Below are 26,883 nucleotides of genomic sequence, written 5' to 3' on the forward strand. Positions count from 1 at the left end.
GTATGATTGGGAAATCCTTTGGGCTTTTTAGGAGAAGAAGATAATTGATCAACACACTTCCTCACTGATTGTGAAACGAACTTGCAGATTTTAATAAAAAGATACTGTATGCTTGCTAGATTAATTTCCAGTGTTTAATCAAGAAGCAAAATGACACTGTGGGAAATATTTGTTTTTCTAAATCCTCACTTTAAACTTCATAATTTGTGAAAGTGTCTTTGTTCCAGCTATATGAAATTAAGAGAAATGCTGTTTTTTATAAAATCTTATGTCTTCTGTGATGATTACCATCACAAAAATAAATGCATTCATCTGCAATAAGAAGATCATGTGGCTTTCCATTTATAGCATCTTTATATGAAGCAGATTCTATAAGTCTGGTAGATACAAAATTTAAATAATTTTAATATGAATAAAGGGTCTGTTAAGGCAGAAAGTTAAATTACAGTAATTATGTGTATAGTATGGAACAACAGAAAGAAAACAGCTTTAAAACAAAGGGAGAAACATTTCTGCTAAATGTTCAGAAATAATGATTTTATGAAGGGACTTTGAGGAAATAATTGTCAAAATAATGGCGTATTAACATATTAATTTGTTTTTTGCAACAGTACTTAAGTCACCATTGGAGTTCTCCTCAATGGAACTTAAATTTGTACAACATTCAAGTGGAATACAGTTCAATATTGCTGAAGAAAGTCTGAATTCTCAGGTACATAATCACAAGTATTACAGTTATTCTAGGCTATAGCGTTTAATTACTCATAAATGACTGTGAAAAGAATACACATTGGCAACTCAAAATTCAGTCCTGTTTCAAATATATGATTTAAATATTTAAAAGGTTTTCACTGTCATTTTGTTCATTTTTTGATTTCGTTTGTCTTCTGATCACTAGAAATTTTTCCAAAACTCAACTGAGCTTGTCCTGACTTTGATATGTGAGGAGGTGTGGGCACCATGAGAAACTGACTATGAACTGTATAAGAAGATAGCTTCCAAATATCTTCTGTCTCTGCCTATACTAGTAAAGTAGGCAGTGGCAGTACAGGAATGCAATGGATGTGCTATGATGGTCCATACCGTTAAAATTGCTGTCCCAGTATATTGTATGGTACTGAGCTGTGCCAACTGGCACTCTCCCCAAAAAATTCCTGGTTATGATTTAGGGCTTAATGGGAAAGAGGCATGAAATAGGATATTTGGCCACAGCCATTCTGTTTTGGAACATAGAGAATTTGGCTGTATGAATGCAAAACATGCCATAACATAATTTATTGTTTCTAATTCCCAAAGGCTTTCTTTGGAAGTTATAAAAAGTTATTTTTGGCAATGATGGAAACACTTGACTCCTTTTCAACTATTTTCAGAAAAAAAGGATAAGAAAATCAAGGCATTTCCCCAGCTATGGATGTGTTAGGAGCTCAAAGTGTAACTCTGAGATAAAGGGATGGACTTTTTTTAATTTCCACTCTCTTACTGAATTGAAAAGTGGGTTTTTAAAACCTATTCTGAACTTTTTCCTTTTTTTAACATATCCACCTGTAAGTCTAGATATCATGACCCATGTGTTTAGTGCTTGCTGTGCTTCATTTATATCAGGAAAAACTCCTCATTTCGGATTGGTGAAGTACTCCCACTGTGAGGCTTTGATGTATTTACTTCGCATAAATCAGGTTTTTCCATTCTGTAAAGAAACTATTGCTCTTTGAGAATTGGTGAGTGGCTGGAAAGCAACTAGCCTATGCTGATAGGTGTACTCATTTCACCTTACATATATAATAAACTGGTTCTTCATTGCTTTCTAGTGCTTTCTTGCTTTCACTCTGATCCAATTGTAAAAAGACTTAGGATAGAGCAGTATGAAAAGTATCATGGTGTTTGCTGCTTTTCCTCTTTCATCATGTCCTTCTTTCTCTGCAAATATTTACAGAAGCTTGACCTGAAGAATATCTCAAGGCAACAATTGATGTGGAAATTGAACTGCGATGATACAGGCAAAAATACAGAAGATAGCATTTTTAAATTTAGTCTGTGGACTGGATTTCTTGATCCAGGACAAAAAATCAGTATTGCTGTATTCTTCTGCCCACGTAAGTAATTTTCTGAATTCTTCTACAGATGGTTTGGACAATATACCATTTTCACAGATTTGTTTAAATGACTTTTTATGATGAATCATAACTAGCACTTGTTTTGAATCCAGTTAATGTGACTAAATAACAAACTAAAATGCCAAAAGAAAGGCTTGTTGTGGTACTGAGAAAATTAGACAGCTGCAGACCTAACACAAAGAATGGAATGACTTGATAGCATTATTTGAAAAGTCTGGTTTGCACATATAAAGCATCAAAATGTGGAATAGCTGAATCGTTTTCAGTTTTGCTCCTTCATGTGCATTTAGGTTGACTCACTTAGATACAAAGACTTTCTAAAAGTACTTGGACTGTGTGTGAACTTTTTTTCTAAACAGGCATAATTTAGATAAGAATGGAAATTTTGTGCCTCAATGAGATACGAAGTCACTTAGCTATGGTATTTTCTAAGCAGTCTGCTCAGGCAACCAGACCCTAAGTAAAAAAAAAAATAAAATCGATTTCTAGGAAAACTTGGGAGCATGCAGAAAGACAGTAATCAACCACATACACCAGAAAAGGAATAGCAGAATGTAAGTATTAGGATTCTACTTTATTCCCAGTCGGGTGTTTAGGGTAGAGAATAATGTAACACAGCATTTGAGTGGATAAAGCCTGCTAGCACGCACAGCCAATGCCTACTGAACTCAGTCATTGTAAAAGTTTTAAGTGGCTTACTTTTGGAGCCCCAGCATTCTCAAGGGGAAGAAAAGTTGTTTTGTCAGCTGGATCTGATCCTAAGTCAGCAAGTGAGCATCCCTGTCCTAAAGAAATACGATGCTCCTATTCTTTATGATAGGATTGAAATCTATAACCTCAATTAAGCACTAGGAAAAATTTGATATAAATAAAAAAATAGATATGAGTCTTGCCATGATTCTGTATGATAAATTGAGAAGACTGTATTAAGTGTTGCTGTGCAAACATGTTGTGAATATGCAAGAGCAATATTTAATTGCACATGTTGCTTGGTGTTGCTTGCTGTACTTCAAAACATTTTTCCATTATGCTTTATGCCTTGTCAGGAGCTTTTGTCTTCAACTTATGTTTGAAGAAAAATCTCATCAACGTGTGATTTTGCTTCCTGAAATGGAAACGTAATTAATATATAATTATTTTTGCAGAATTATTTAGAAGATTGCTTTACATACTTTTAATTTTTGTTTTAATTAGCAAATTCTAACTTTTCTGAAGTAGTATTTCTTTGTTCATATAATACCTGGAATGTTTCTGACTCAATCAGTATCTGTAGTTGTAGGTTTTATACTTCTGAGCTGTCCATGAGTCATCCTTTTAGAAATACATATTTAAATTACTCTACTGAATTATTACAAATTAAACTGCTAGAAGAAAGTTACATGCCATTTACTATTGGAAGGCTGAGCAAAAATATTTAGAGCACGTTTCTGGCTTTGATGCATCGCTTTTTCTTCTCCTCAACATTCCTCCAAAATAAATTGCAAAACCCCTGGTTGTTGGCTCTGAAGCACACGTTGATGAAACAGGCATAAAATTGTGTTCAATAAATATTTTTTTTTACTGGGTAGGTTCTATTTTGTACTTCATGTAACCCTGGGTTTAGAACCAGATGATGTGATCTCATTTTAATCTCATCTGTGCAGGTCCTAGATCAGTTTTTAGTGATAACATATAGGTTATCAAAATGAAGTAAACAGGGATAAAAAAATTTTGTTAAAGAATTTGTTTTGGGAGAAATATGAAATAAAAATTGAAGGATACTAGGTGAATAGATTGAAAATATTGTCCCAGGGTGTGAGAAAATGTTAGAATACAAAAATCAGAAGTTGTTAAACAGTGGGAGCAGGGTGACATGAAGATTGGACAGAACACAGAGATATATTGTAGGAAAGAAATCTGAAGTTAACTCTTTTCAGAGTTTCAGTTTTACAAAGTTTTAGAAATATGGACTTGGAATCTCAGTTTACTTATGAAGGATGTAAGGGTCTGCTCAAAGCACACCTGGAGAGCGTGTTTAGACAGAAGAAAGGCTGTGGGTAAACTTCTGAATTTTGAGAAACTGCTGAGATACAATTCAGAGATAAAATAGATTAAAGATGTCGAGGAACAGAAACATATTATGACCCCGAGTCTTTGGAGTAAGAATGTAGAGGAAGGACGAATGGAAATACAGAACTCTGGAAAGTAAAAAAAAAACATTCATAACCTTCTGTTGTTCCTTGAGATGCAATTAAAAAATACACATGTAGTTTACTATAACTCTATTTCTTTTAAACATTTTTTCTCCTTTCATAAATTTCTACTTTGTTTCAATAGAGTATCATATTTTTTTCAGCAGTGTTTCAGATAATAAAGCCTACAAAATATGTGTTGCAACTTTGAGAAGGTATTCTAATAGGTATTTTTGCAGAGTGTGCCTGTGATTAGAGTAATTGTGGATCGTACTAAAATAATCATCTGAGAAGAACACATACAAACATTTTGTCTGCTTTGAATTTGAGAAACAAATTATTCTAATAGGAGATAAAATAGATACATTTTGCATTGATTAGGTTAATGTATATAGCTTGGAAAAGTAAATTGCTCAGGGAAATACTAGAATTGGAAGATAAAAAGGATAAACCTGTATTTCCAGATATCTGTATATTTGTAGTGCCCGGACAAGCACAGGGTCTCATTTTCTCCTTCTTCTAAGTTCAAATCTGGCACTTTAAACAGAGGAAATTTTTTTAAAAAAAACATTTTCTAATACTATTTTGTGCAGCAAAAAGGAGAGTGATCATGTGACAATGAACAGATGAAATGTTCATCCATATGATGGTTGTTCTATTTAAGTGTCTGCATCACGAGACTGTATTAAAATTGCTTGCACGTTGTAAAGACTGTGAAGCAGACAGCAGCATGTGAATAAAAAAAGTATTTTGAATTACTGAATAAATTGTAAATACAGATGTGTATATACATAAATGTGACTGACAAATAGTTGCCATTCGAAGTTATTTGTATTTTTTCTGTGTTCCCACATATTTACTTACAGAAAGTCATAAGTAACTTTAAAAATCAATTGCCCTTAATTCGTTCTTCTAAGTATTTTCCTGTGATTTAAAGCATACTTGTGCTATATCTTCACTGAATATATTTATTCTTTCTTGTAAGAGAATATTAGATACATCAAAACCCACACAGGAGACCTAGTTAATGAATATGGTGTGCTAACCCCCTTCATAGGATTGTACTGCAAATTTGCAGTATGTGGGAGTGAACAAACCTTAAAAAGAACTGTGTATATGCATGTTTGCTTAAATATGCTGCAACATTTATAACAATGAGAGTGCAAAATGCTATAGGAATGCAAGAGTTTATATAATGCATGGCAGTATGATGCTACCTGTTAAAAAAAGTATACTAAATTTTATAGAGATTCTCGAGAACTGAGGTTATATTAATATAAACCTCTTCTGCAGTACTATAGTATAATACATTAAAAAATATGAACATTTTCACTATATCTTATTGTGATATGAAAATACTTATCTGCAACATAGTAAGTTACAATAAATATGTGCTCTGGGATCCCATGTAGAAAAATCCTTGCAAACAGACCTGTGAGTTATGAGTTCAGTGCCCCTGGAAGATGTGATGATTATCTTATGGGCACAGGTGACCATCATGACCTCCATCTCTAGGTTTTTTCTTTTGCAACAGCAAGGTATTTAATAACTGTGCCCTTTAACAGTTTCTGTGGAGAAATTATTAGTTTACTTCTGATTTTTTTTTCTTCATTTTTTGTAAGGCTTACCTTTAAGTTTTAGCTACATCTGACTTTTCTGCTTTGAAGTCTGTATTTCAGTGTATGCAGATTCTTCACTGGCACCCATTTATGCCTAAGATGTGTATATACAGTAAGGCATGAATTACCAGGAAGTCCAGAGCAACTAAAATAAAAAAGTTTATTTGGGAGACAAGTGTAGTAACTGAATAAAAATCTAATACAAACTTAAGAGGGTGAGAAGAGCAGATGGTGATTTTACTTTCTTCCCACGTGCTCTCAAAAGATCAAACCCCATGCAATCATACAGTTAAGATTGGCGTGGGGGGAGGGGGGTTGGGGTGGTGCAGGGGAGATAAAAAAAAATAATTTGTGCTGCTATAGAGAAACAAGGAATATGGACATCCTTAAAGAGGTGGCCATTTAAACTATCTTTTGCTTCTAGTTTAACTTAAAACTGACACAGGTAGAGTGGAAGTTGTGGGGACTTGAAATACTTCTCCAGAAGCATGTGAGCAGTGTTGGGAGAACTTGCATATATATATATAACTGACTTTCAGCAGAAATGTAATCTGTATATGTTTTTATTAACAAGGAATCTGCATAAAGTATAGACCCGAGATAGCATGCTAGGGAGTTAGACACTCTGAACTGGATGGGATTTCTAATGCATATTAGCCTGAAAATGAAGTAGCTAATGAAGATATGCACATATGTACTTTGGGAAGTTGTGTTCCCTTATTGAGGGGTTTTTTTCTAAGGTAAGGCAATGAAAGCTTATTTTCCTAATAAATATATCTAGAAATGACAAAGAGGAAATTTCTCATATAATTCTACAGATTTTGTTAGCCCTTGGCAAATTTAGATTGGCACACTTGTAAATACCATCAAATCTCCCTAAGGAAAATTTTCACATCTGCTGGACCACTTGTTGTTTGCCCCTATAGAAATTAATGGTGGTATATCAGGATGGTAACAGCAGCACAGGCTCTGACAGTAGTCGTAAAAGGTGTGATGAATAGAATAAATTCATTACTTCAACTATTAGTTCAGGACATGATTCTCATTAATTTCAAAGTAATTTATCCAACATGAAATATCCTGAAAATGTTGATCCTAGGCATTACAGACTAATAACCAAAACTTAATGAATTCATTCACCTTTTATGTCTTTGTGTCTGTTTAAAATGAGGACAGTATCACAACATCCTGGTGTTTCTGACATAGGCAATAAATTATTTGCTTACATATTATGCAGAATTTCAATGTTAGTAAATATGTGGAGCCACACAGAGAATGATCAGCAATGCAGTATAAACACTGTTCTGCATTGTGAGTGAGTCAGGGATTCAATGGCAAATGGATGTGATCATGTAGTTAATGAATTTCTTAGAACTGTTATATTCAGTATCAATGAAAAGTTTGTATGAGGAAAGCTTAACACTATTCTTTCCTAACTTGAAGGTTTAACTATGGTTAATACAAATATTTTAAAATGTGAATTAGTCAAAATTATATGTTCTTTGGTCCTGACATACGCTAGTCTGATTTTCTTCCTTCATGGCGTTCCATCCCTATGGCATTTATTGGTTATGGCCTTTCACTTTCCTTTACCATATGTCATACATATGTATCAAGATAGGATACCAGAAGTATAGTTTAGTTAGAGCACAGCTGTAGGACAGTAGACTTTCTAGCTCTTATATGGGAGTAACCTGTATAGAACATTTTTCTTACAAGCATGCCAAAAATAATGTTTGGCTCTTCATATGTTTCCATGACCTTTTCTGATGCTCTCTCACCTTTCCCTCATAAAAGGGCGAAGTGCCAGCAAGAGATGTGTTCTTGCTGTATCAAAACCTAGAAGTATAAGCTTCTTAGCCTTCTCAGCAGCATTGTCTCCCAAAGTCGATTTCCATTTAACAGGCAATTAGCCAGATGTTGCAGTCACTGCAGCAAGTTCCTATTTCCTCTGGTTTTCACTTTGCTAGTTTCATGTTTTCTGGTCTGAAATGAAAGGATCCGCAGGCCAGATTTTGATGCGCTAACAGGCTTCTGTGAAGCTCCTCTATTATCATCTCCATAAAGAAATTGGCTCTTCTGAGGAGAGAATGAAACAAAATATTTGTAAGACACTAGGTTTTCTTCTTTGTATATGTAAGCAATAGCAGCTCTTTCTCAGGCTGTGAAAATAATTATCTGAACTTGCCACATGCATTTTGTTTATAGTGACACATATGTGCTCATACAGACACATGAAATACAAAATTATTTGTTTTCCTATCTCTTCAATATTAGGTAAGGACGTTTCCATATTACTAATCTGGTGACGGAAGGGAATCAAAGGGAAAGGTGTTTTTCTTGAAAATGAAAAGATTAAACTTTTTGATTTATGTTACAACCCATCATGCAGATTTGTTTTTACATACAAGAGGTGTTTATTAGTTTGCCCTCAAAATGGCTTATTTTGCTAGCTCTTTAGCAGGTCAGAGTGGCTGAAAAATTGGTAAATGGCACTGCATGGTTTGGAAAACCATTCTGATAGTCTAACAGTTGTGGAAAGAAGCACCTTGCTCCCTGTGTCAGTGAAAGAAAATGTGCTTTTCCATCCTAGAGAAAACTGACTTGCAGCAGTTAGCAAGGTTGAATGAGAAGGGGCAGAAAGAAATGGGAGATGCTTTCTGTGGAGGGTAGAACCTGTCCTGCTGGCTTGGGTGAGCCTGGCTTGGCAACAGTGTTGGTTTTAGAGTCATCTCTTAAAATATACTGATTGCCATCTTAAAAGGCACCAAGTTTTTCTTGTCTTGGCAGTAAGTGGTTCTGATATTTATTCCTTTATAAAATTAGCGTTCTCCTTTCTCTGTGTTAATCAGTGTAATTTACAATATGACTGCAATTCTTAACATTCTGATAAGTATTACATTGATGTGATATATAAAGGAATATTAATACAATAAATGAAGAATTCAGACTTCAAAAAGTTTCTGAAAAATTAGAAAAAATGGATTTCTGGTTTGTTACAGGCAAGTGTTCTAAGCCCTCTCAATAAAGTTCTTCTGATACATTTACTGTATGTTAATCTGCATTTTGAGTAAGAAAGCAATACTGATGACTTCTTAAAATTTAATACAAGCCAAACCCTCTTACTATAACTCTATTACACATATTTATGACAATATAATTCAGTGTTTGTTTTGTTTTGTTTTTTTTTAAACTTTTTTTAACAGCTTGTCCTGGGACATACACATCTGTAATGTCAGTGTGTCTAAATGATAATCCATCGCATTACAAAATAACATTGTCTGGCACTATGAAGTCACCAAAAATAAATTTTGATCCCCCATTTTTAATGCTGATGCCAGTTCCTCTGGATGTGAAAACTGAAACAGCCATCAATATAATTCCACAAAATTATCTAAGGTAAAAAACTCAAAATAAATTCATCACAGGAACCCTGAATAATTATTGGTTTAGTTCTTTTCATTAAAAAGTGAATTAATTTTTGTTTGTGAAGTTTAGTATTCATTTTCTGCTTATCAAAGGATTTCATATTTAAGAGAAAATTAATATAATTAATATTGCTATACATTCAACAAGCATATGTTCTGTCCTCAAACATTCCTGCTTCATGAAGTGACCATCTTCTGATACATTCATTCTGTCCAATGCTTTTTAAATTACTTTAAATAGCACAGAAATTAAGGAGAGTCCTACCAGGATTTTTTGTTAACTTTATTCAGATACTAAGATCATAGACTTTATCTGATGAAAATGCAAAAATAAATATAAGACTTTCTCTTTTATTTTCTCTGCTTCACAGGTTATAAAAGACTGTTTTGAATTCTAGCTGCTGTTTGGACAGTTGGTGGGCTTTGTGGGTTTTGGTTTTGGGTTTTTTTCCTTTTTTTTTTTTTTTTTTTTTTTTTTTTAATAATGCTTTTTAATTCCTAAGCAAAATTTTAGTACCGAAGAGGACAACAGAAATGTTTTGATTCTGGCATTTAAAATAAAAAATAATTCATATATTTTTCATTTTTATGTAGATCACCCACTTTATCCTGTTATTTGAATTTATAAGAGAGCCTGTTTGTAATCTTCATGTTATGTATCATAACCCAGTACCACACTTATTCCAGTTTGGTTTAAATATTAATATTTTAATCTTTCCAAGCACTCTTGTTTATATATCTGTGAAATATACTTTTCTGGTCCCTGAGGTACAAGTTTTCAGTTTGTAATTAGAAAAGAGCATAATATTAGATTTTTATGCTTATGTACATATCATTTCAATATCAGAACAACTAATTTGCTGTAAATTAATGAAATTGCCTTCAAATTATTATTGTCTTATCTCATTTGAGTTGTAGTAATTTATCAAGTGATTTGCCTGTTGTCAGTAAATCAGTGGTTGGAACTGAAAGGGTTCTATGTGGGCCTGGTCTGACTGCCATTCTTTCAGAACTGGCACCTAAAATTATATAAATGGGGAAAGCATCTTCTGTATCTTCATGAATTTCCCCTTAATATTTCTGTTTTAAAACTTGCTTTAACTTGTTGAATGATAATGTAGTTTAATCAAAATTAATGAAAGCTTTAATTTTTGGAAACCTAAAGTAAGGAAATAATGTTTACGCCCTTAGTAGCACTGTTAATAGAGATTGTTTTTCATTTGGATGTTGAACTATTCTGGGTCAGTATAAAATGTTCAGATACATGTACAGAAAACAAACTAGTATCTAAATGCTAAAGGAATTTTAATACTTTACTTTCACTTGATTTATGCTTTAAAACTGAGGTTGTTATTTTGTATTTAACTGTGAAAAGCAGTTTTGTAAATTTGTGAATCTGTGAATTAACTTTACTGTCATCCTACGAGCACAAACACCATTTTTATTTTTAACACAGGCAATCACAAATTCAAGTTGAACTTCCAGAGCTTGAACTTGATGATGGTGACAGGATTTACCCTTTTTCTGTACAGTTCCCAGAAGGGCAAGATATTGTTCTTTCATCAGATGGCACAAATAAGGAACTAATTTGTCATATCAGCTTCAGATCATCTAGACCAGTGTCGTTTTTAGGGGATATGTTCTTCATCGATGAAGAAGAAAACAGGTAATGTGTGCAATTCAAATTTGTTTGGGGGGGCAGGGTCCAAACTGACAAAGCTGTATATAAGACACAGAACTCGTAATGGTTGGGTGAAGGCATATAAGAATCGTGCTGAAAAAATTGAAAATGAAGCATAGAAATGTATTTATTTTTTTCAACTTGAATTACAGTTCAAACCCACAAAATTTATCTTTGGTCTCTAAGGTAAGATTTATCTAAGTGGCTTTCTTAAGGTCTTGTATCTCATTCACATCTACTAGTAATTCTTAAGTCTACTTCAGTCTTCTCTGATTGTGTTGGAAAGGCATGGTTGTCATTCAGCAAATCCCAAAGTTTTCTATTACAAAATACTTAGCTTTTTGAAAATACCCTATTAACGTTTTACAGTCCATTCCATGCTGGCTATCAAGGTGGTCTGATTTTGGGTTGAGCCAAACTCCATGAAATTCTGTTCTGTTGAGCCTTTCTCCTGTGTTTCATTTTTTTTAAGACAACAAAATGTTTGTGACTGGTTTAGAGTCCCTATTCTGGCATCCGGAAGAGCTATTGGTTCTTCCCACCTATTTGCAAATCTTTACACAGTTGCAGTGGAGTTATCTTACAAAGGATTGCTCCATTTTCCGTCCTCTCAAAAGCTTCAAGTGTTCCTCTGTTACCCAAGAATTCAAGAAGAGACATTTTGAAGTAACTTACAGATACTGTCTCTAAGTAAGAAATTCTGGTTATTTTAAAGAGTATCTGTACAACTTAGAACTGTGAAAGAGTACTTGTTTTTTGCCTTTTTTAAAAAAAAACTGAGAATTGTATAAATAATAAATCACACTAATAAACTACATGTGGTTTATTCATTCCTTGAGTCTCTGAGCTTCAGAGTAAAGGTAGGGGGACTTCTCAAGGGGGAATTACACCGCAAGTCAGAATTTAATTTTGCTAGGAAGCAGCAAAATACATGTCCCAGTCTTGTGGGATGTGGTTTGGTTTGGTTTTCTTTTCTTTTGTGTGTGTGTGGTTTTGTTTGTTTACTTTGTTTTTTTGTGTTGGTTTTGGATTGGGTTTTTTGGCTACTGAGAAAGCAAGCTGTATTCCTGCAAAGTTCTGAGACAGGAATTGGGAAAATATGATTAATATATTAATGCCTTTATTTTTTTTTTTTTTTTAATTTAGGAGGAGCAGAGCAGTATCTTTGAGGTGCTCTATAGGGAAACAGTTGGTTCCTGAATAAAAAGGGGGCTGACTTCTGATCTCAGTGAAGGTGTTCTTTGGGGAATAAGATAAAAAGGGGTCGTTTAAAAAGCCAGGTGATACAATACTGCGTGGATGGATGTTGCTCATCTATATCAGTGCAATTTATTGTTTACAGATTCTAAAATACATATATATATACACATATGTGTGTTTGGTGTTGTGGTTTTTTTTGGTTGTTGTTGTTGTTGGGGTTTTTTTGTGTGTAATGCTACTAATTAATAAAAGTATGCTAGGGATAAGTTTCAGCTTTAGACCATACTTCCTGTATGGAAACTGTACAGGATACTGTCTTTTCTTATACATGATATATGAGATGCAGGATTGGATAGCGAAGTAATAAAAACTGTTGGTGTCTTCTTCCTCCCTCCATGCTGGACTCTTCAGTGTGTTCTGCTCTGCCTTAGGGGGACTTTCTGGACAGCAGCATCAGCAGAAGCAGGCGGTACCAGAGAGAAGGGATAAGGGACAGATGTGCTTTACATTGTAGTTTATTTATATACTTTTTATTTATATACTTCCTCAAATGCAGGCTCAGATCACTACATCAGAAAGCATTTGAAGTTTTCAAAAGTACTGAAATTATTTGGGAATATAAGCATCTGAAAACTACTTAGGAATTTATGTAGTCTAATTCTTGTTAGACAGGAATTCCTTTAGGACAGAACACTGAGAATTTGACAGCAATTTATATGCAGTGTTCATACCAAAATTAATATCTTTAAAACACTGTTTAGTGATGAAGACATGCAAATCTGAAATTCATATACCTTGTTTTGATTTTAAAGTAGTAGACTTTTTTTTTAGTAACTTTATTGGTGAAAAGAAATGCAGAAGGTCTCCTCTGCCCCTAGTAAATCAAATCTGTTACTAAATGTTCCGTGCAAAAATAACCATTTTCAGCATTTGTCCTTTTTGTTCATCTCTTGCCTTGATGGGATGAATGGGTGTATGCTTGAGGGGGAAATATAGGTACTGCTGAGATTAATTAATTCCTGCAGTTACTATTTTCAGTAAAGCAACTGTTTTGAGTGTTGAATATCTCCACTGTACAGCATAGAATGGCCTTTTTCCTAAGCATAAACCTAAATTTTATATTATTTTGATGCAAGGATTATGGACCTTTTAGTTATTACTGCTCACATTGGATTGGTATTTTATGTTTTTCTGTATAGATTGTCAGCCAAAAAGCTATTCCTACTCATTTTATTTAATCCTAAGATTTAATAATTGTGTGGAATATGATTCGTAAATGTGTGCTAAAGCTTGCAGTAATTATGAGGAAAGGGTAATTTAAGCTTATGATGAGGTCTGAAATATAGCTGCTGAGCAGGCACAATATTTAGTTTTAATAACTGGTTTGATATGATGTACTAGCAGCTTCTCAAACCTTCTTACAGAGAAATAATCCTTTCTGCTGTGTAATAAACTTTTTTCAATATTTGCCAGTAAAAGTAAAGAAAGGATACCATTCTCAATTTAAAGGCAAGCTCAATATATTTTTGAAAAAAAGACAGCAAATAAAAGTAATCAAATTAAACTTAAAAGGCATCCCTGCACATGAAGATTAAAAAAATCATGCCCAGGAATGTCAAATAATCTTAAAATTGCTGCTGTATTTTAAAACATAGTAGATAGGCATTTTTTTAAAGGACAGAACTAATAACATTGCTCTGCCAATGCACACATGATTTTGTGTCAGGCAGTTGCATGGGTGTGTGGGCTGTAGGAGCATACGATATAGAACCTGAACACAACTAGATGAAGGAGCATATCACCCAGAACAAAGGTATTCTGTGCATGCAATTATTCAGTGTAGTAATATCATTCATATTGGCTTTTGGAAGAAATTATTTTTATCATAACCAGAAAGAATTCTTTCCTTCAATTGGAAAAGTCTAAGTGTGTGCCTGAATCTTAATCCTGAGCATGTTGTTACTCTAATAAAGTCTATGACAATTTATCCAGACTTGGGTTTCATTACTACTGTTAATATTACTATGTGCTTTGATACTCCACTCTATAGTAATCTGTAGCTGCAATTTCCTGTTCTCTGCTTGTCTACCCTCATTTTTCCCAGCACCTGCGTCCCCTGCCATGGGAGACTTAGGCAATGCGTTCAGACTTCAAAACTGATGCAACTAATTACCTAAGCATCCGAGCAGTTAGTTTTAAACTGTCTGTCTAATGAATTTAAACTGCTTTGTTAATTTGAGTCTTTTAGGAAGATAAGAATTCAGGGCCTTCTAGATCTTTAATAATATAACTTTTTACACCACCTATGAAGGCTAACTGGCCTTGAATAGATTCTTGGTTTGTTTAATAGGCCATGAAATCTCACATTATCAGTTGCTGAAGATGTATTAATTTGTCAGGTGTGCTTTCTTTATATTTTCATTTTCAGAGTAATAATATGTATTTTAAAATTATTTGAACTAAAGTTTTGAACTTCAACTCATATTCTGTGTTTAGGATGGAATTAAAATAAGTGAGTTAAAAAGTTATTTTCTTATGTTGGTAAAATACCATGTCTGTATTTAACTAATTAGAAAAAGAGCTTTCACTTCAAAGTAAAACTAATTCTAGGCATGTTTCAAAGCATGAGTAGTGATGACACAAATATTCTTGTTTTCTATTTTTTTACTTAGGCTCTGCGGGTTTTGGATTTCTAAATTCAGGTCAGACTTCAGTAGGATTAATTTGCATAGTCCATATTAAGTCCATCAAAATAATAATGTTTGTTTTTTTTTTTTTTTTTCCGTGACCCAGAATCAGAGTGATCATTGGGTAGAGGATAGATGAATTTGGCTACTTTACAGAATGCATTTGAAAGACATCCGGCAATCATGTTTTATAGCAGAACTATGCTATATGTAGCTGTAAAAGAAAACTGAAGAGATATATGATTGCCGTTTATGCAAGTAAATTACTGTGTACACAGATTCCATTAAATGGATTATAAGAAAGTGCATTAATATTTATTTAATGACTGCCTTAATTGAGAATTTTCAGTTAATTTCTAATGTTATTTTTAATCTATCCTTCCTTTTCATTCCTTTGACTCCAAAGCAGAATAAATTAAATTTCTTTGGATAGGGCTGATAGGAAAACAGAAGTAAAAGATAACATAAAATCCAAGAATTAATAAATAGGAAGAAATATTTAGCTATGGTACTTATATCCTTCGACTTGAAAGAAATTTCTTCCTTCAACAGGAAAGAAGGTTTTCTGCCATCCTGATTGAAATTACTTTCACCTTATTCTTTCTAAAAAATTAGTAGTAGAAAAACAGCTACATGTTGTGCTACACAATCAAAGAAAATGGTGCTCTGGGGAGCAAAATATCCCCAAACCTCCACACGTGTGGTGGGTAGATAAATTGCTGTGATCACTGATGACACAAACGTGATGAGGTCCTTGCCTCCCATGTTCTACAGTTCTCCATTTTCTTTCTCTCTCCGACTGGGAAGCTGGGGAAATTAATGCAATTTCTGATGTTCTCGTTTGTGGTTGGAACTTCAGGAAGAGAGGTTGCTGGGGATCTTAGCCTGTAATAACAACATGATGCCACTGAGATACAATCACTAAAAAGTACCCAGCTATGAACCAGTTCCAGTTGTTTTGATAATCCGTGAGATCTCAGTGTATCATGGAGGGAAACAGTACGTTCCCTTTTGCTGTTGGGAAACATGCCTAAACCATGCAGCTCTTTAAGAGTAACTGCTGGCAAATGTCAAATGCATGTATTCTGCTGGCATGCCTTAGAGCAGGGGTCCTCACTTTTTAACCAGGGGGCCGGCGCGTGGATGCAGTGGCAGGCAGTCATCTGTGGCTGCTTGGTTTCCCCCACAACCCCCGGCGGGGGGGGGGCGTGGAGCGGGGCGTTCTGTAAATACCAGGGGATGGATTGAGGACCCTGGGGGGGCATATCCGGCCCGCGGGCCGTAGTTTGAGGACCCCTGCCTTAGAGAATAAGAGCAGTCAATTTCTTTCAATATAATTTAAATTTGGAGAAATCGGGGAGCTGTAGAAAACACTGGAGTTCTTGGTGTTTGCATGCTTCTTTGCTACATTCATCTGACCTAATAATATAATGGCATTTTACTTGCAATAGTTGGAGGTGCTTTTGAAAATCAGGATCGTCCAAACCCATTATTCAATCCTGTCCTTTTCTGTGCTTGTGACTTTCTACCATTTTGATGGTCCCTGCCAGCTGAAGGGTCTGTTACTCAGAAATTAAGATCTGACATCATTGCTGCTACTAGAAAAGAGTGGCTGCTTTCCCACCTGTAAGTCATCTATATCGTGTGAAACCATGTGTCTGTTACTGTTCATTATTGTATTTCAATTGCTGTGGAAGCTTGAGCTTCTACTACAAAGGATAAGAGGCTTTGGGAACTCATTTATGAATAGACATGGCAGAGCTTGCATGGGTCATCTTTTGCTCTCCCAGTTCTTTCATCTCTGGATCTGTTCAAGGATTTTTTTGGGGAGGGAGGAGGGCAGGTCTTTATTTACTTTTAAATAACAACTTCTTATTCACTGCATCTAGGTTATTCCTTGTTCTTAAAGACCTGCCAAATGCCTCACTCTCATATCAAGTCTCATTTTGGCACTAAAAATTTCTGCAAGCAGTTTGATTTTTTTTTTTTTTTTGTTTCCTAAAGTAGCACTGCAAGCTTCCCTTAAATATTTAAGTTTACCTAAGCAATGTTGCTGCAGAAATTGGTCAGTTAGATCCTAATGACTTTGGATTGTTTCTTTTTAGAAATTGGTAGTGATATTGTGTATCTGTTAATGAATAGTGTTGAAGAAGGGTTACTGAATTATGCCTGTATTTCTAGAGCATTTGGGGTGTACTGACACAAAACAAATTATTTGTTTCTACTTAGAAAATGTCTGAAACACTATAAAGCAAAAAAAAAGATAAACATATTTTGGCTCAGTTTTTTGTCTTTCCACAAACATTAAAATAAAAAAAAAAATTATCAGAGTTAATTTAAGAGAAGGGAATGAATTGATCTATATAGTGTTGGATAATATTTTTTTGTCATCACAGTTGTTTTAGTTTCTGGTGATCAGCAGGTTTCAAATTATGGTAAACAATATCTTTAATGGCCTTTCTGCTGTAGTCTTTGGAAATATGCATTAGAGAATAAACAGTGAAAATATCAGAGGCAATCATGTTCATGTAAATAAATTTTTACTTGCTTTATTAAGTATTATAAAATGGAATACACTCAATTTAATACATTTAATAACTTCACATTTGCTAGCAATACAGGTGCCTTTCATTCTAATAGAATAACACAGACTTTTATATTATTTAGTTAAGCTCTGCTGCAAATACAGAATAAATACGTTGCACAAAACTAGCTTTGTAACCTCACTTCATGAATGGTGTGGTAAATAAAGGTCAGTGATACAAGATGATTTTAAGCAGTGCAGAATGCACGTGTTTGTCAGCTATTTGCCATATTTGTATGGAAATATGCATGCTTTTCTGTCTGGTGCCCTATATCTCAGGGCCTGAAATATGTATGATAAATGTTTAGCTCCTAGCACCTTTGTTTTTTTCTGCCATGCTTTCTTATGAATGGAGTGTCATCTCTTGAAATTTTTTTGGTATTTTTGACACCTTAGTCAAAAGAGTTAATTAGTTTTAATGTTGGTTAATAAGTTAATGTAGAGTAAAAAAAACAACTGTGTAATAACATAGGACTAAGCTCATTTGAATTACATGTCAGTTGCAGTAAGAGCATACATATAGAAGGCTAACAGGGATACATTGATGGCAATAAGTTGCTTGTTGACTGCACCCCGAGAGATTGAGGTGTAGTAAAGAAAAAGTGTTAAAAGGTGGATTGCTACACATTAATGTGGCTGCTGCAGACAGTACAGACACTCTAGTGAACACTGGAGCATGTACGCCAATTTCTATTACATTCTAGCAATTACAGTCAAGATCTCATTGCTTTTAAATTGAATGTATTTGTTTGTAAATATTTATTTTGTGATTTCTGTAAAGTCCTATAAATGTTAAATCAAAATAGAAGTTGCTTTTCAAGAAAACTTCCCCTGTCAGAAGTTATAGGATATATTTACCAAGTTAGCAGTCTCCTTTAGGACACTCATAAATGTCGGCTGTAATTTTAGTTGTTTTTTCTTTTCAGAGAGACAGAGTTCATTTATTTTGTGAAATCTCTGCTAACTCTTGAACTTCCAGATTAATGATACATCCGTGGTCATAGTAAAACTATGAAGTGGAAATACTGTACTAAACTTCACCATTTCAGCATGTGTGGTCCCATCTGTGTAATCTCATACTGAACCAGAATAGAAATGAACAGAAGTTGCCTGACACATTCATTCCATCTTTTTTTTCTTGTGCTGAAATATCTTCATCATGGCTAAATATAAAATTTTCACTTTTGTATTTTGTTTTGAACAGGTTCTCAATTCAAGTTGCTGCAACAGCAGAGAATTGCCTTCTTACTTTATACCCGTATTTGGCATTTCACCACTCTAATCAACAAATTATCTTGAGAACCAGTAAGCAGTCAACACTACCTCTTAAAATTATATCATGTCCAGTAGTTATTATCAATGTTTTCAGTGTGATAACAGGGATGTTACCATCAATGTAGTATTTTTCCTTATTAATTACAAGGGGATTTTGCAATTCAATTTTTGAAACAGTTTAATAGCTTCTGTTTTGTTGTTGAAAGTGAGGAAAATAATATAAGTGATTTGGTAATTAGGTTTATTGAAAAATATTGTATGAACTTGAATCTTACAGAATGTTTTATGAAATTTTTAAAATATGAGCAGAGAAAACATCCCAAACAATAGAGATTAAATTAACATATTTTTTAATTACATTGATAAAAAGTGATCATCAGTAATTCCTAGGACAACAGTTGGCTATGCTTTGAAGAAAGCAAAAGAGAAGAAAGTCACACGATGGTATGATAAAATCTGATCATTATTTGCTTGTAAGGAATAGTTTTCAGGGTTTTTTAATGACTGTCCTTGAAGGTTGGAAAGCATAGCTGTACTTTAAGGCCTAATAAAAGCCTGTGACCAGAGACTAGAAATATGCAGTGTCTCTTTGCCTGCCTCTCTGAGTCTATATCTCCACCTGTGTCCCCCACCACAGCCTCAAACTCTGCCTGCCTCCTGCCTCACCCCCTTTCTGCCTGCTTCAGTGATCTGTAATCTCTTTATGTGTAGCTGAGTTTATGGGAAGAGATTAGGAACATTGTAGAATTCAGGTGAGAAAGGATCTCTGGGGGTCATCTAGTCCAACCTCCTGCTCAAAGCAGGTTCAAATATAGGGTAGATTATTATATTTTATAGTTGTTCTGATTTCTTATATATATGTAATAATTATATAATATATTGCATAACATATGCATAAATATTATCTAATATATCACATATGTAATATATGTTATATATTGTTATGATATATTTTGATGAAATAGACAAGTTTTTCAGATAAGCAAGGCATTCCCTAGGTCTGAAATAGATTTAGCTTTGAATATGGCAAATTTTAAGACTGCATTAACTTAAAATAGTTGTGTTACTCAGGCTATCTAAGAGAAAAGACACTTGGTACTTCTGAAATTGAAAAAGGGATTAGCAAGAAGACAGGTAGTGATTTTTTTTTTTTTTTCCATATAAAAGATAGGTATATATACAAATGAAGATAGGAAACGAGGAAAAGTATTTCTGGCAATTACTGCTAAATTGAGTCTATTTTATGTGGTTTTATTAAAGACCGTTTTGGTGTGGATTGCTTTTTAATGTGACCAAACCATATCTATACAATACAGTGGCTCTGAAAGCAATTCAGGAGGACTTTGCTTCCACATATCTGACACCGTGGTCTTGTGTTATTTTCTCCAAACCATATGCATCACAGTGCCAGCAATCGAAAATTGAAGATAATCGTACAGAGTTTTTCCTTCTCTTACTGGTTTCTGGTGTGTTTACTTCTCTAGAAACTACACAGAGTTTCTCTTCTACACTTGTTCTGGAGACTGACATTAGAGATAGCTAGCAGAGGGTCCTCCAACCCTATCATAGGCCAACATGAGAATGTCAGAACATATGTTCTGACAGAACTGATGGATTGATAAAACATACTTTTTTATTTTGATTTGTAAAATATTTGTTGTTGAGTCTGAAAGAGCTTGATAATGGTATGCTGAGACTCGTTTCAGAGCTGTGATCAAAAATTCCTTAAAAATATTTTGTTTCTGAGTTAGAATTCTTAAATTAGCACTGTTCTGATAGTTGATTTTCAGCAAGTGTGAAGACACACCCTGTAAAACATAGAAATGGAATAATAATTCAAACATTAATGGAAAAAAACATGCAGGTAATGGTTTTTTGTCTCTGATCTAATGACCAAAGTGTGATTTTCATCATGAGTCAAATGGAAACTGTACTTGATTAACTGAAGCACGAAAAAGAAAAATATAGAAGCAGATATCTGTTTATAAACTGTTAGAGCACAGATAATAAAATATGTTTTCTCAGCTGCAGCTTGTAATCTTATTTTGTAGATAGTAAAGACAGCAGTAGTGGAGAAGTTGTTCTGCATCCATGTTATACTCCACAATCACTTTCCTATAGTATTTCCTCAAGTTCCTTTGGTGCAACCTCTGACTCAACCTATGAAGATTCTCAATCAGGTATATTCTAGCTGTTTTTTTGAAATACATTGAGCTCTTAAAACTGCTTTTCAGCTTACTGCTTTAAAGATATTTTTCACATTTGTAAGCTTTGCCTGAAATGCTTGTGCACATATAGTCAATGAATATTGAGGAGGCTGTTTTCTCCTGTAACACTGTGGAAAACCTGGCTTAGAGTACAGAAACAGAAAAAAACCTCTCCTTTGTTTTACCAGACTGAATGGAAGAGAAATCAGGCAAACTATTTAAAAACAAACAAAAAAAGAAACCCAACCAAAAAATGTCAAAGTCTCATTTGCAATAACATGTCTGTGGAGGAGCCAGTAGAAAAACAACTACTGAACAAAACTAAGATTAGTTGCCAGGATGGTCATTATTTCTATAGTCATGAACTAATCTACCATAGACACTCTGTAAATATGCTATATTCTGCAAAGGTCTAGTTGTATGCTCAGGTTAGGCTTCAACATTTTTATTACATTTATGAAGTACACTATAAAAACAACCATTGTCAGTGGGGCTCAGTTAAGGTGCTATTCCATATGAACTAAGAGTAATAGATGTTCTGTAAGGTTGTCAGGTGACTAGGAGCTGAGGCTGTTGACACTTCTTTCAGGGGCTGGTTTATCTAACTAGGATGTTAGAACAGCAGAAGTTACTGCTGCTGTTTCATCACTGTTAGGAATCCACTCTTGCAGATCCACTTAACGTTTGTGTGATCATTGTCTAAAGGTGTTGCCAAGACAAACACAGGTAGTTAAACAGATTAAGTACAATGATTCATTTTTACATGATTCATTTTTAATGGCATGATGTTATATGGTTTTGGATCTGAAAAAGCACCTCTGGCAATGGTGGCAGTGACAAGACTGGAAAAGTTATCTTGTCAGCCAGCAAAACTGCACAAACTCAGATCTGACTGCATGATGATCTTATAAGGACAAGTCTCTTTTCTCCAGATGGCATTGTTTTTTCTTCTTAAATCCTAACAAGATTTTTTCAAATTCACTAAGGTATTATTTTTAATAAATTAAATTTTATTTTTGCTCCAATTAATGAAACATTAAAACTGTAACAGTGGTATTAAAATACACCTTCAAGGATGGAATAATTTGTTTTGTGCTATGAAGATAATTATTGCTTGTTTTCTTAGTTATCTTTTATGCAATAATATTATTGTTGATGATGTTAACAACTAGTAGTTGTTAAAATATGTAATCTCAACTTTGACCAGGTCAGAATTTAGGAGAGAGAAAGCCTAAAAGAGGAGAGAAAAGTCCAGTGGATTATAGATTGGGCTGAAGGCTTGGTTATACCCATACAATACCTGATAAACTGTTTGAACAACAGTCAGTCACTGTGCCACACTTTGTGATTGGGGTGGGGAGCTAGCATTGACTAGCTGGTAAAGCTATGCGTACTGGAGGTGTATGTAAGACTGTTTCTTTGAGATTGCTGTCTGTGGTTTTGTAGCCATGCCTGAGTTTATTTTTTCTGAGAATATTTTTTTCTGGATAATAATTATTTCTTTAAGTGAAATTAGATTCCAAGAATATAATTTGTTCTATTCCTAAGATGTGTACTCATTCAACTTATTACTCATAAAAAAAGTTGATCATTTGCTGTCTGACAGTTTTGCTGTCTGACAGTTTTTCTGAAAACAACTGTATGTAAAAAAAACAACAGGTAAAAGATAATTGGTTTTGTGCTAGACAAAATTAGGGAAATAAGAAATCATTCTGGTTTTTTTTGGTGTTTATTATTCAGAGTCGGATACTACTTTTGAAAGTGAGAGTGATGAAAAGATAAGTGAAGAGAGTGAAGCTAACAGTCAAAGTGATGGGAGAGAAAATAAATTTGAATTATCATTTTTTCCCGATGAGGATAAAAAGGAGTACATCTTCTTTCAGAAAGCCCTAACTGCTATTGAGAATTGGTTCACTCTCTTTGGTTGGTCTAAGGGACAAAATCCTGTTTCAATACCACATTCACTAAGACGGTAATTCATCTCTGCTTAGAGCTAACTTATGTCTACCTAATAAAATATTAACATATCTACTAAAGTGTTTTGGATATGATTTGAGGAATATAAATATGTACTAATACACAGTTCTATGTTAAAGTTGTAACATCCATGTGCTGTTTATGATAAATGTCATTCAGGTATTATTTTTCATTTTTAAAAAATACATTTCCAACTGATATTCTGGTATATCCTAATGCAGCATATGTTAAATATGCTGTTCAAACCACTGTATGTCACCATGTTAACTGAAATTAATTCTCCTCCCAGAATGAACAGAGTTCTTGCAATTGTCCCTTCTTTGGTGGCATAAATAGGTGTTCTAACAATGTATCTTTTTGTTTGTTTGTTTTTCCTCCACATACTCTAAAGATCAAGAAACAGATAGGAAAGCCAATTTCATAATCAACAGTCTTGCTAACACTCTGGAAATATATCAGTCTTAGTGGCATCCCTGAGCTGATCTTATCTAGCTTGCTACTAAATAATGAAGAAGCCAGACTCCTGGGACACAAACACATAGACATCTTGTAAACATGATAGAAATCAAAGTTATTTTTGGCAGAAAGCAGTGACAAGCACAAATTTATTTATGAAATATTTCACGTATACTTATTAAATATTCCATGCAATTCAAAATTCTTATGTTATTACAAAAGTTCTGTAAAAAGGAAGAAGTGCTATACTTTTCAACCTTCTTGTTGCTGCTTTTACTTCGTGGTTTATTAAATTTATCACCATGATATATATATATATATATATATATATATATATATATAATGTTAGCTCACTTTGTGTGTTTAAAATTATAATAGAAGCTTTTTCTGCCTTAGTGCTGTGTGTAAAGCCGAGATGACCTCTTCGCGTGAAAAGGTTTTTAAACAAAGCCTTGGCAAGGGTACCAAGACTCTTTATGACATGTTATTCCATCTGAGTGGACAGTTGTTACCGGGCATTACATCAAGCCAGTCATTGCCTCTTGATCCAGTTGAACGAATGTTAAAGCTCCACTGGCAACATTCTACATTGCTTTCTTTCCTTAAGTAAGTACATACAGGGTAAAATATGCATGCATGTATCTTTTCTTTCCACTCTTTAAATTAGCATAGTTCAAACAAAATTCCAACTGTATACAATATACTGTATCTTTTGTAATGTAAGATTTACATATTGTAAACTTTAAATAATTCTTATCAAGGTTATCATCTACAATTTACACTAGTTTGGGTGTCCTTTGGTAGCGTTACATCCAACACAGGAATTACACAGGAACTCTGCTTCCTTATGAAAAAAGATGACTCCCAACCTCATTCCTTAGGCAGACTCAGTAGATTGTCAGATCAGGTTTGTCATTAATGATTTTACTGTTCCACTGATGCTCTTTGTCCTGTAATTACTGGCTTTAGCAAAAATTTTGTAGACTTACTTTGTAATCTGTTAATCTTTCATATTAATAATATGCCAAGAAATGGAAGTACTGCTTCTGCTGTTGAACAGATTTAGCTGTTAGCTTCTTTCATTGATAACCTTATCTTGTCATTGAGACTGGATTATCAAGTCCAACTGTAAACCTAACACTGCCAAGTCCACTAAAAAGCCATGTCCCTAAGCACCACATCTACATGTCTTTTAAATACCTCCAGGGACTGTGTGACTCAACCACTTCCCTGGGCAGCCTGTTCCGATGCTTGATAGATAACCCTTTCAGTGAAGAAATTTTTCTTAATACCCAGTCTAAACCTCCCCTGGTGCAACTTGAGGCTGCTTCCTCTTATCCTCTCATTTGTTATCTGGGAGAAGAGGCCGATATCCACCACACTAAAACCTCCTTTCAGGTAGTTGTAGAGAACAATAAGGTCTCTTTTGATCCTCCTCTTCACACTAAACCACCCCACTTCCTCAGCCACTCCTTGTAAAACTAGCTCTCCAGACACTTCACCAGTTTCATTGCTCTTTGGATGCACGCTAGCACCTCAATGTCTGTCTTGTAGTGAGGAGCCCAAAACTGAGCACTGTTATGATGAAATGATGATGAATGATTGCCTAAAGTAGATTCAAGAGATTTTCTTATTTATCTAATCAGTATATTGATGGTTTTCTGAGGTCAGAGATTTAAAAAAAAATCTTTGGATCCAATCCAAGGAAAATAATTTCTTGCCACTGTCTTTAGGTCTAATGTTAAGCTAATATACTGTGCAACTCCTAGGAGAGCAGTCAAGAGTAACTTCAAGACATGCTTCCTCTTTTGAACCCTGTTACCCTTGTTAACAGTTAAATTTCATTAATCCTTGTCTAGACAGCTCCATTGATTCTGCTCAGTTCCTATCAAGAGATATCCAAGTGTCTAACTACTTTTCAAGGGTGGAGCTGATGTGCCTTTCAGACCCTTTCACCCTTCAGTATGGGATTTTATAGCCCTAACTCATATTAATACAAACTCTAATTTTGGTCTTTTAGGACTGGTATTTCTTCTGTCTAGCTTCAAATTAATATCTTTTCTGTAACACATTATTTGATGGATGAGGTCTGTATAAAGGAACTAAAACAACATCATTTCTCATTGGGTGACAGTAATACCTACCATCAATCATCCTCCAAGTTTGAGCATGCCACCCAATATCTCTGAGTATACCAGAAACCCTTGTTGGTCATTGCCAGCTCTGGGAAACCTTTGCTTCAATCTGTGTCAGTTGGCTTGGGCAGACAGGGTAAATTCTGAGCACTCTTTGATTTGGGATATAGTAGTGTGTATGCTGTGAAGCTGGGAGTATGCTTTTTAATATGAACCAGTTTACTGAGTTATTGCACCTGGGAGAGAGAGAGAGGATGTCTCTATACCTTACTTATCTCAGGTTTGTTTACTGTAAACTGCAAATGAAAACATTTATTCATAACACTGAAAATGAGCAACACAAGTAGAAGTTTTTCTTCAGGATATAGGTGAAGAAACAAAAGAACATCATTAGCTACCTACATTAAGGCTGTAATTACCAGAAAGGTCTTCTGAAATATACCTGATTTTGTTTATATTCTGGCAGCTTCTGGCAAGGAGGCAGTCAGGCTTCTGTCCTTTTGCATACCTTATGCTTGAAGTTACCCCAAACAAAGTCTGTTCAGGAGTTTCCATTAAAATATTAATTCACAGAAGTTTCCTTAGAGTTTTCATGGGATACTGTTGCAGCACTCCTAGATAGGGTCAAAAGTTTCTCCTGGTGGAGCCTCATGGCTTTTCTGTCCAGTCTTTCCATGGAGATTTTCCAGAGAATCTAGACATCTTCAAACTAACATACATGATGTTGGTTGCCTACTTTAATTATGAGTTCTAGAGTAAGTGGATCCCAGCCCCTTTTGCTAAGCATAGCAGCAGTTGGAAAGAAATACTTAGGTGCTTCTATGGTAGTTTCTTGGGCAATGTGGAAAGCTATTTAATAGCTATATTTTAATAAAAGCCTTCAGTCTTACTGAGTTTTGTCTATTAACTTGCTGACATAGAACAGAATTGGAGCAGCAGCCAATTGGTCAAGCAGCAGCCAATTGATGATTGATCATTGATGATTGGAAATGAAGCAGCAATCCATAACAATCCCAGAAAAATGAAACAGGTTGCCACGGAAAAGAAGTTCTAACTGGACTCCTGTGTTTATATGTATTTATGCTAGATGATTAAGTTGGTGCTTAGTATGTGCTTAACATTACCACATCCTGTTAGTTTCTGCCTCTTCTAGTTTGTGTGAATCCTATCAGGTTTCTTCATTTTTCCTGATTTATGAATATATTTTTCCTACGTGTGCATTTTAGGATCACCTAGAATATTTCCTTTTTTTTTTTTTAATGGGTTATTTTTTGAGGGTCAAAATTGTAGATTGCACTTATTCCCACACATATACCAAGTAAAAACAATGATAGAAAGGCAGGACACCT

The 26,883-nt window shown here is 34.4% G+C and overlaps 1 protein-coding gene across 1 annotated transcript in view; it reads left to right on the forward strand.

Annotated features, from left to right (window-relative positions):
* Positions 1-26,883, forward strand: part of CFAP47 (cilia and flagella associated protein 47) — a 374,253-nt gene that overhangs the window by 62,472 nt on the left and 284,898 nt on the right. The window contains exons 23-30 of the mRNA XM_080377676.1: positions 612-712; positions 1,934-2,093; positions 9,111-9,303; positions 10,789-10,998; positions 18,689-18,789; positions 20,811-20,939; positions 22,707-22,938; positions 23,796-24,005. Coding sequence (XP_080233802.1) covers positions 612-712; positions 1,934-2,093; positions 9,111-9,303; positions 10,789-10,998; positions 18,689-18,789; positions 20,811-20,939; positions 22,707-22,938; positions 23,796-24,005 — 1,336 coding nt within the window. The remainder of the gene's footprint in view (positions 1-611; positions 713-1,933; positions 2,094-9,110; positions 9,304-10,788; positions 10,999-18,688; positions 18,790-20,810; positions 20,940-22,706; positions 22,939-23,795; positions 24,006-26,883) is intronic.

This window comes from Falco punctatus (genome assembly GCF_963210335.1).
Source record: "Falco punctatus genome assembly, chromosome: 2".
Classification (NCBI taxonomy): Eukaryota; Metazoa; Chordata; class Aves; order Falconiformes; family Falconidae; genus Falco; species Falco punctatus.